The following is an 11,349-nucleotide window of genomic DNA, read 5'->3' on the forward strand; positions in this document are numbered from 1 at the left end:
TTTTTCTTAATGCTGCATTTTCAGCATTCTTACGAAATCTTTGGCTAAATACAAACAAAGCTGAAAGCTAGTATTGTTGCCACTCGAGGAAAGAATAATATACCTGTTGCCGTTCTACAGTAAAAAATAAAATCATTGGCTGACATGTGCAGAAGTCTAGAAAGTATAACGTGTCAATTATATAAATGCCCTTTAAAAGCATTTAAATGTCAATGTCTACAGTGAAAATTCTTTATAAAATATTTAAAATGTACAGCAATTAAAAAAAAGTACACATACATCACTTGCATTATTCATTATTTTTGTGAATAAAAAATGAAATTTCAAAAAATTTAGACTTCTTGAAGAAAATTTGCAAATTTGAACATTTCTTGACCCCTTAAACTCTGGACAAGTCCATTTTTGAATTTCCCCCTTAACAATCAAATTGCTCCCTGTGGGACGTGGGCCTTACATTGGGGAAACACTGCTCTAAAGACTGATCAAGGGCTATGACCAAATACAGATGAAATGGATTGAATTGGATTATTAAGTTACAGCACAGCCAGGGTAAAGGAGGCCTAAAAGGAAGGATGCCTTCAGGAAGAACTTTTTAAGGGAAACCAGCTCATATACATGTTAAACATGAAAAAAACCATGAAAACACCCATGCAACCAGCCTGTTGCTGGGAGCTACCAATGTTCAGCGAATTTTCTTCTCGACCGTTTGTGGGCCCTTATGAAATGGAAGGCAAAAAACTTCATTTAAAATGAATGTCAGAAATACCAAGATGTTTTGAAACATTGAATGCTTTTTAATATACATCGTGTTTCAAAATACATATTGCAAAGTGTTATTTTGTCCAAACTATCGATCACTGTGCCTCGGCTATTGGCGAAACGAATGCATAGTCTAGTTTATAATTATAGCTGCTAGATTTCAGTAGTCTTCTGTTTTGTGTGGTAACCGTCACATGTTTAAAATGGCTATTCCACAGCAGAAATCATTTTGTGTTCTCGAGTTTGCGAAGTGCAATTCTGTGATTACAGTGCAAAGACGTTTCAAGTTGAGGTACCAAAGTGATCCTCCGAATGGGTGGAACATTCACAGATGGTATCGACACTTTGTAAATACAGGATGTATATATATGTAAAAGGAAAGAGTCCTGGCTACCCTTGTGTTCCCGACGAAAATGTTGCATGAATACAAACTGCTTTCCAATATAATCCTTTAAAATCAACCTGTCATGCTAGTCGAGAGTTACAACTGCCTACAAAAACAATTTGGCGTGTTTTGAGACCTCGGTTGGTTATGAACCCATGCAAGTTACATTTGTTACAGGTTCTGCGTCTTGATGACAAACGCAAACGTGTGGCAATTTGTAATGAGATTATTGATGCTACTGACAATACTAACACTTTCGCACAACGCATCACGTTCAGCAATGAAGCGACTTTTCATGTTCGTGGTTATGTAAACACGATGTTCGAATTTGGGGCTTACAGAACCCATATGCAGCCATTGAACATGTACAAAATTCGCCCAAAATCGGTGTGTTTTGTGCGATATCCCGATCATCTGTTTGCGGCCCATTCTTCTTTGATGGAAACATGGTTAACAGTTGGCAGTATCTCGCTATGTTACAAAACTGGTTGTTTCCGAGGCTGCATGAAGACAACTTCATTTTTCAACAAGACTGGTGTCGCCAAGTGCGTGATTATCTGAATGAAACTCTACTGAATTATTGGCATGGTCGTCAAGGAGCTGGCGATATGGCATCTCTCAGCTGGCCTCCACGGTCACCGGATTTGACACCCTGTGACTTCTTTCTGTAGGGTTTCATTAACGACAACATTTATGTACCTCCACTCCCACAGAACGTGGAAGAGGTGAAGAACCGTATCCATATTGTCATAACATCAGTGATGACGGACGTGCTTGCCCGAGTATGGGAGGAATTTGAGTATCAATGTGATATTCTTTGTGTCGCTGATGGAAAACATATTGAACATCTGTAATCTGAGCTTGAGAGGTTCGTACGTATGTGTGTAAAGTTTCATATTCGTATGTCATACAGTTTAATAAATATATGCATTCAAAATACGTATATTCTTTTTGAAACACGCTGTACTTTCAGGATGCCTGAAGAAAAAGAGCAAGCCATTAAAATGAAAAAATACATTTTTGCATAAAATTTAGTATTTTTTAATTTAAAACTTTTTAATCTTATGATATTTGATTCTTGCGATTTCAAAAATAAAATACTTGACTAAAATATGAATAATATTTTAAGAAACTAAATGTAGGATTTTAAAATTGTGTAAGGCGATGGCCACAATGATAAAACTGTTTAAAGCAATGTAGGCAAGTTATCCCAAATTAAAATGTCGCTTATACATCTCTCTTATTTGGTTTTATCTCTCTTATCTTTTCTGAATGGCCCATTGAAAGGTGTGTCGGGTTAACTGTATTTTCTCTTTTAATATATGCAGTTTTCAAATGCCATAGTCCGAGTCGCAAAGTAGTCTTTCGTAAGAAACGCAATTCTAATAAATATAATCAAATTCTGGAAAATTTATATTAATAATATTTAAAATGTGCAGTACAAATAAATAGAAAATTTTAAACAATTATCTGAATAACGATACAAATAAATAGAAAATTTTAAACAATTATCTGAAAAATAAGCGATGCACCTTTGATTTAAACTATGCAGTTTGAATGAGTAAATAGAAATTTTTAAACCAGTTATTTGAAAGAAACCATGCAACTTAAACAATTAAAATGAAATTCAAAAAAGAAAAAATTGTTTAAAATAATTATTTGAAATTGGGAACGATGTGACTTTTTTCCCACTCATGCACAATATGAAAAGAGAAAGAAAAATAGGTTGCCATAATAGTTCGCGAAGGGAACTATTCTTGGTGCAAACTGGGGGGAAAAGAAAAAAAAAAAAATGCCAAGATAAAATTTTGAATTTCTTCGTAAATTTCGCACCAACTTTTACAAAATTTAATGTTTGGGCATAATTTGAGTCGTAGAATCAAAATACGTAAAATAATTGGTATGTGATTTCAGAAAAAGTCAGATTTTATGTCAAATTACTTAGAATAGTGCCAGATATAAATCTAATATATATCCTAAGTCGCATTTTTGAGGCATGAAAAATGCAACTTGAATTTCGTCAATTGGCCCAGTAGCATGGGATATAGAACTGTCCTACTTTTTTTTGTGCAGTGTACATAGGGAAAAACAAACTAATATTTTCCTCCCATCTAATAGTGATCCGTTTTCATTAAAAAAAATATATTGGAGAATTTTATTAGATCGGCATTGCACATTTAAACATTATATACTGTGTTCACAGATGTCTTAGTTGGCTTGTATTTTTGTAACCAGTGGTCATAGACATATACTTCCAACTACAGAAAGGTTTTAAATGATGCAAAGATTCTTACTTTGGTATTTTTAAATTTAGAGGGATGAGGATTATGAAATCTGAATTTCCTTATAAAGAATAAAACACAAAGTTTGATTCCCAAATGACAAAATTTGGCCGAGTTACCTAATTTCAGAAGTGTTCATTTCTGGAATTGTTTTCAATTTGTATTGAGGGATCAGTTAATAAATAATTTGAGATTGATTTTTCCTCCTTCCTTAAATGCCATTCAGTGATATTCTTTTGCAATTTACTAGTTCCTTTATAATTTTGTTGAATTTGAGGTGCTGAAAGAATTTTCATGCAAATAATTTATAAATTTTCCTGTCTGAGTTATTAATACAAAGTTTTATTACTTTAGAATCATTATCTGGTAATCATGCAAAAAATTCATTGAACTACAAGTGTTTTTCTTTTTTAAATTATTGAAAATAATAAAGTGAAATCGAATCCATATAGAATGATCTAATTTTTAGATTTTTGAACTGCTAGCTTCCCTTTCCTTGCTAATTCTAAAATGGAGAATGGAAACACAGCTGTGTTATAAATGTAAATTTTCTCCTAAGTCGGACTTCTTCCAGCATGCCACTTTCAAGCAACTACTGGCTAGGGAATCATGCACGTGGCCAATGACATTAAATTGATTGACACTATGTTCACTTTGTCCATGACCACACATAAGGTCTTTAAGTGACCCAAGACATATTTATTCGGAGTGGAATATTGCATAGGCTTGTTTTCTTTTGTTGGCACAGCAGCAGGGACGGATGAAGAATTGGATTCCCAAAGATCAGTTAATGCAGCAAATCCTTAAATCTATGTAGCTCTTCCTTTGTAATTTGATCCTAGTTATTATTTTTTGCACATTATAGTTATCTTATGAAGTTAAAAAGTGAATTTTTGATTATGTCAGAGTTTCTAATTCTGGAGCTGCAGCAGGATCTACAAAGCAAAAGTGTGTTTTGATATCAATCAATCAAAAAGTGGAACTGCTGGAAAAGCTGAATAAAGGCATATATGTCCCAAAATAATGCGAGAAGTATACCACTAGAAAGTAAACAGTATACGATTCTTGATTTTTTTTAAATTCTGACACACCACTTACAATGAATATGTGGATTTGATGAATAAGCAAAATCGAAACTGATCAGCCAGAGTATTTCAAATAAAAAGTGAAATAAATGCTTATTTTGGTTTAAAAGAAACAATATATTTATTTTTACAATTTCCATTCTTGTTTGCAACATGTTACTTACCGTATTTGATGGCATATAAGACACACCCTTATTTAGACGGCCACGTACAAGGGAAAAAAGTTTCAATAGCGTGGTTTCTTTTAGTTCTCACGTTTCCTAAAAGCCAAATAAACTATTATTGAATGCAATTACCTTCATGTATGAGACTGTGTCCTTCACATATAAAACGCAGGTAACTTTTTTGAGACCAAATTTAGGAAAAAAAGTGCGTCTTATATGCCGTCAAATACGGTATTTTTTACATAAAAATATAACAAACTTTTAAGAAGTCTAGCACAACGCTTATCAAGGAACAATCCAAATGTTGCCAAGTTAGTGAGATAGCTATTTACTCAATGTTAAATAGACTTGCCCCCTGTATTCTTACTTTTCTGGCAAGCTTTGCTGCTTTAGAGTTTCATGTTACATTAAAAAAGAAAATACAACTTCATGAAAATTATCATCTATGTACAAAATTCGTAATAGTATGGTGTAATGTTTTGATTGATTTGTTTCTGCCCCTCCAAGCAAAGAGAATGTTATACTGTTTCTACTGTAACAGGCTCATTATTCATATTATTACAAATTTAGTTCATATATAAATAATTTAAATGAGCATATACAGTGGTTGGACAAAAATAATATGTAGGTGGCGCTGGCATTTTTGACTACTGACGCCACCTATACAACTTCGTAAATGTGCTAAACGGTTCAGTTGTTGTCGGAGTACTGTTTTGTAAGGTTCTCATTGCATTATGTCAGAGTTAAAAGACTTCGTGGGCAAATTGTTGGAGCACTTATGGTAGGTGCTTCCGTAAGCAAGGTAGCCGAGGTGTTTAGTGTTTCAAGAGGTACTGTATCGAAGATTTATTCCGCATATTTGAAAAGCTGAAAAACATCATCTGCTAAATCACAGCGCGGACAAAAGTGTGTCCTGAGTGATCGTGACAGACGATCATTAAGGGCAATTGTGACGAAAAATAAGAAGACCACAGCTGCAAAAGTTACTGCTGAAATGAATGTTGTGTTACCGAACCCTCTGAGTACCAAAACAATTAGAAGGGAGCTTGATAAACAGGGAATTGCTGGCCGTGCTGCAATTGAGAAGCCACTCATCAGTGATGCTAATGCCTGTAGGTGGTGTTTAAGTCATAAAGCCTGGACTATAGAGCAGTGGAAGTGAGTAATATGGTCTGACGAGTCTTCTTTCACATTGTTTCCCACTTCTGGCCGAGTTTACGTCTGGAGAACGCCATCTCAAGCCTATAATACAGACTGCTTGTTGCCAAGAGTGAAACATGGCGGGGTTCTGTTATGGTTTGGGCAGTCATATCGTGGTTCTCTGCTAGCCCCATGATAACTGTGTCAGGGCACATGACTGCCAAGACTTATGTGAACATTTTGGCCGATCAAGTTCATCCCATGGTACAAACTTTGTTCCCCGATGGTGATGGTGTCTTCCAAGACGACAAAGCCCCTGTTCACACAGCTCACATTGTCCAGGACTGGTTTTCTGAGCACGAGGATAAGTTGTCCCATCTCCCCTGGCCACCACAGTCACCAGACCTGAATATTATCGAACCTTTGTGGTCTACATTGGAACGGAAAGTGCGTTCTCGTTATCCACCGCCAACATCATTATCTGAACTTGCCACCGTCTTGCAGGAAGAATGGTATAATATTCCCTTGGCAAACATACAGGAACTGTATTTATCCATTCCGAGAAGACTGCAAGCTGTTTTGGATGCCAACGGGTTTCCTACACCATATTAAGCAAAGAAACATGTTTTTTTTAAGGTGTTACCATATTTTTGTCCAACCCCTGTATGTGAAATTGTATTTTGTGTGTAATATAATATAACATGAAAATCTAAACAAGCAATGCTTGTGGTAAGGGTACAGGGACAAGTCTATTAGCATTGGATAAATGGCGAGATATCATCAAGCTAGCCACAGTTTTGGCGAGAAATGTCTGAAAGTCGCCAAACTTGGTGACATTCTGGTCCAGTCTACGTATAACTGTAATGAGTATTGTAATTGATCCTTTATGTAACTCTAACCATATCCGGCCCTCATGACTTCCAGTAATTTCAAGATGTGACCGAGATTTCTCGGCAGTCAGAAGAAAACTAAATAAGACCAGACAGAGGATCAGTTTTACAGTACTTGTTAAATCAGAGCTGAATTTGGAGTATTGAGATAACCAAGAGAACTTACTTTTAAATCTGCTTTCCTTTGTGTTGCATTTAACCTTCTTAATACTTTGTAACTACTGATTGCACTCTGTGATACCGTGAAGAGGTGTATGAATATTTGTGGAAAATTCCAGAGCTGTGAAATGTTTCTTCTGGTAAAATAAATTTTATCAAGCTGTAATCAGCTTGATAAAACCTGCTGATGAGCTTCATCTCCAGTGCATTTCTTTATATGCTTTCAATATCCCTTCATTTATGAAAAGGTCTATGAGGAAGTTGGTCCCTGAACTTCCTTCAAAATAGAATAGAAGAGAAGAGAAACACGCCAATGTGATGATCAAAATCACAATAACAACCTTGTATTTAGCGTACATATATTAAAACACTCGATCGATTTCGAGGGCAGCTAAAGGTCCCTCCTCATCAGGAGAACGAAGAAAAATAAAGCATCGGCAAAGGAATCTCAGAAACACGTGGTCATAACCGAATTTTGAATGAGTTACACTGGCCACCTACTTTTACTGAGCCAGGCTATCTGATCAAACGTATAACACGTAGACTAAAATGCAAAAAAATCCGTGAAATAAAAAAATAAGGAGTGAGGGGCAACTGCACCTTCACGCACCAAGTCTGAACCTCGATTGAGGTTCATGTTGTATGTTTGATCAGATAGCCTGGTTCAGTAAAAGTAGGCGGCCAGTGTAACTCTGATTCAAAATCCGGTTACAACCATGTGCAGTGCTGATAACGACCACGTGTTTCTGAGACTTCTTTGCCGAAGCTTTTTCTTCTTTTTTCCCCCTTCTAGTAATTTCGTTCTCCTGATGAGGAGGGACCTTTAGCTGCCCTCGAAATCTGTTGAGTATTTTAATATATGTACGCTAAAATTACAAGGTTGTTGTTGCGATTTTGATTCCTTCAAAATATTTTACTTTTCTTATCTTTGCAAACTTCATTATTTCCAACTTTGAATGTTACTGCTGATTTCTTTTTGGACTTCCTTGGGCATATGTCTGTTTTCTTAGAATTTTTGTTGTTTGATAAATAATCATCATTATTGCAATGAGAAGGTCCAGCGATTGTTAGGGCACTGCCAGAGTCATCATCACTTTCATTTTCTTCATCTGATTTCGAATTTTCTTCGTTAGCAGGCAGCTGTTCTTACTCGCTACTGAAATCGAAACACTGTCATCGTTATCACCATCGTCTGAATCATTTTCAGATAATTGTTGTAAATATTGCAAAGCTTTCTGAAGAATGTTGAACACTCATAAACAACACTGTGGCATCTTATCTATCCTTATACTAAATATAGAATAAAAGCAACTTCAAAAAGGCCTTTTGATTCGTTGCAATTTTTCACTGCATTCGAATGCAGTTAGTGTTTCGAACCACACTATTCCCTCCTTTGCTGGTGCAGTCCATTTTAGGAATTGGAAGGTGAAGCAGATATACTTTACATTTACTTCCGAGACAATGCATCTGTTTTTCGTCATTTAAGCATAAACATTTCGTATGGGTCAAAATGACCCCTGTTAATAATCCGAAATTTATTTATGTTACACAGTTTCAAATTTAGTAAGCTATTGTTTACCTTAAATTATCAAGCCATGAAAAGAAATTGTTTTGCAATCTGTACTTTTCGCTTGGTGACAAATTATACATAGGTTTGGGTCAAACTGACCCTGCTTTGCAGTTCTAGTGTTAATTACAATGAAAATTTCTAATTTAACAAGCTTACTGTGCTTGCACATGTTACAGATTTCAGTTAATCATAGGCAAAAGTTGAATTGAAGTTCTTGATACCTTGACAAATATTTAAATTTTAGACTTGCTCTTTTCCTTTAATGATTTTGTAATAATTCTTAAGATACACTTAATCAGAACTTAATTAAGAAATCATAATACAGTATAAGAATTTTTCTAATGGAAATGTACAGCATTAGTAAGCCACATTTTATAACGTAAAAAATAAATAAAATTTCTAATTTGCAGCCTTAGGAAAAATTTGCGAGTTAAAATTCAAGAAGTCTACAAGATTGAAATTCTTATATTTATTGTAAAGAATTATAGCTTTTGGTTGTCTTATATTGTGAAGCAGGCACCCAAAGCGGCGCTTTTTTAATGTTTTGTGTATTACCTTTATTTATTAAATATGTTCTTTGCACTTAAACATTAAAAATCAACTCAACAGCAATATCACAAAATAATTTGTATATTCCAATGCACAATTTTGCAAGCTGGAGATAATTTTTTTTTTTTTTTTCTTTAAATACAGTGTTGCCATTGCTCGCTTTGAAATTGTCTAGTTTCTTAAAAACTATTAAGTGCTTTACTTCCAGATGCTCATATTCAGGTGGAGATATACGTTACTCAAAATTTGATGGCTCTAGGTACCATTGTTTTATCACAGTGTGAGAAACATGCATATATTTATGCAGATTCATCATTAATTTCTTTAAATATAATACAGGGCGATAATATTTGGTGCCAACGATTTGAAAAGTGAAATGGACATTTGAAGTTTTCAACAAAAAATGCCAAAACAAAATTAATAGCTTCAGAGCTTAAAAAAAAAAAAAGAAAAAAGAAAAAAGTGAACTTTGTAGTTTATGAAGGTATTTTGTTAAAACCTATTCATATCAATGCATGCAACTTCTACTTTTGTTTGTGTTCTTTTTTTATATACAGTCAAAAGTCTTTAATCCGGATTATAGATCAGCCTAAATCTGGTAAGATGGCATGCAGAAATTATAAAATTAAAAATATGAAACTGTAATTTATAAAATAATGAGCAATTATGATCTAAAGGGTATCAAAATTTACAAAAAAAGCTTAATATTTATTTGTTTACTTTGTTAAACATTTCTTAAAACGCGCGCATGCGTACATCACGCATAGCCGAAATTAGAAAATTGCAACCAGAAAACTATTTGATATGTATTCGTGATATTTATAATGACGAGGAATTTGATTTAAATCATATCAAAGACAGAGTACATCAAGATTAAATACTACATTTAGTAAGGAATTATAAGCCGAATAAAATTAAAACATCTGCCCTGAAGATAACGATAGTGCTGACAGATCAACTTCCAGTTCGTTGCGCCCCGCGCAGAGCAGCGTGAAATTGATAAACAGATTTCGGAACGGTTAGATAAACACAGGATATACCTTTATCCATTTTTTGTATGATGGACATTGAAACATACTTTCGTTTTCTAGATCCTTTGGGAGCTCCAGCATCGGAAATTCTATTTGACATAATCGAAAGTTCAAGCTTACTTTTATAAAATTGCTCTTACAGTCTGGAAAAAAATAAGCCGGATCCAATTCGAAGATTAAGGAACAACGCAATCATCAACATTAACTGAAATAGATAATTAGATAATTTTAGCTTATACCGTCCGTTATACATTAAACGCGCACGCGAAAACGTATTCTGCGCTTGCGGAGACGCATATGCGCAGTCGTAAATGTCTTGCGCGCACACGTAAAACGCCTATGAGCATGCGTCAACGCGGCACATGTGCAGAAAGATTTTAGCTTTGAGGTCCGGATTATGGGTGTCCGAATTAACGACTTTTGACTGTATATATTGCTTATTAAGAAGGTAAAATTATAATGCTGATATATATCGGGCTGTTTTATTTTCGAGCCATTTTGATGAATGAAGCTTTATTTATTGCCCTTTGCACAAGAAGTTTATACCTCAAGCATTTTAGATTTGTAGTCCTTCGGCTCTACTTTCAGATAAGGCTATTTTAAACTTCCAGTTAGATTAATTATTATGACAAAGAGAAAATAGATAATTTATGAATATAGCTAAGTATAGTTTCATATTTCTGATTTAAATTGATTAGATTGAAAAGTATAAAAAAAAAATTTAAGAACTGCGTTTAAATCCCTTAGTATGTAATACTAACAGCAGATTAAATTTGAAATAAAAGTGTCTTATATTTTACTGAATGGTTTAACGTGTTGGAGATAAAAAGTTTTATTTTGAACAGTATTGCCACTTCTCACTTTTTGCAGTTATTCTTTTAATGCATTTAGTAATAATTAGTGATTAGATTTTTTTGCAATGTACTCATTAGTTGAGGCATTCTTATGTTTTTAATATACATTTATATTGTGTATGTGACATAAATGTATATATGTACTTATGTAAATATTGTTTTCTAGGCAATGTCAATTTATAACAATATTTCTCCAAGAACATCTGAAAGCATAGAAGCAATAAACTCTGCCCAATCTATTGAGAAAGACTGGAATGAATATATCAGTGATGATGAACAGAATGTTGAATCCCCTCCAATACAACATAATATAGTTAAAAAAGATAAAGATGGGACTAATTAACATTTTTTAGGCATTTAAAAAATTTGAATTTGTTTTTTTTTTAATAAATAAATCTTGTACCTCGCTGAATTATCTCATGATTTAAGTCATGCACATTTGTTGCTTTTGGATGTGTTTATTTTATTCATAAACTTGAAA

General features: G+C 34.1%; 1 protein-coding gene across 2 annotated transcripts in view; it reads left to right on the forward strand.

Annotated features, from left to right (window-relative positions):
* Positions 1 to 11,276, forward strand: part of Stoml2 (stomatin like 2) — a 140,582-nt gene extending 129,306 nt beyond the window's left edge. For both annotated transcript variants that reach the window (XM_035368843.2, XM_085823434.1), the window contains exon 12: positions 11,035 to 11,276. In XM_035368843.2, the coding sequence (XP_035224734.1) occupies positions 11,035 to 11,211 (177 nt within the window). In that variant the 3' untranslated portion in view covers positions 11,212 to 11,276. The remainder of the gene's footprint in view (positions 1 to 11,034) is intronic.
* The last annotated feature ends 73 nt before the right edge of the window (positions 11,277 to 11,349 follow it).

This window comes from Stegodyphus dumicola, chromosome 9 (assembly GCF_044657685.1).
Source record: "Stegodyphus dumicola isolate Sdum_Otavi_A_Nest chromosome 9, ASM4465768v1".
NCBI lineage: Eukaryota > Metazoa > Arthropoda > Arachnida > Araneae > Eresidae > Stegodyphus > Stegodyphus dumicola.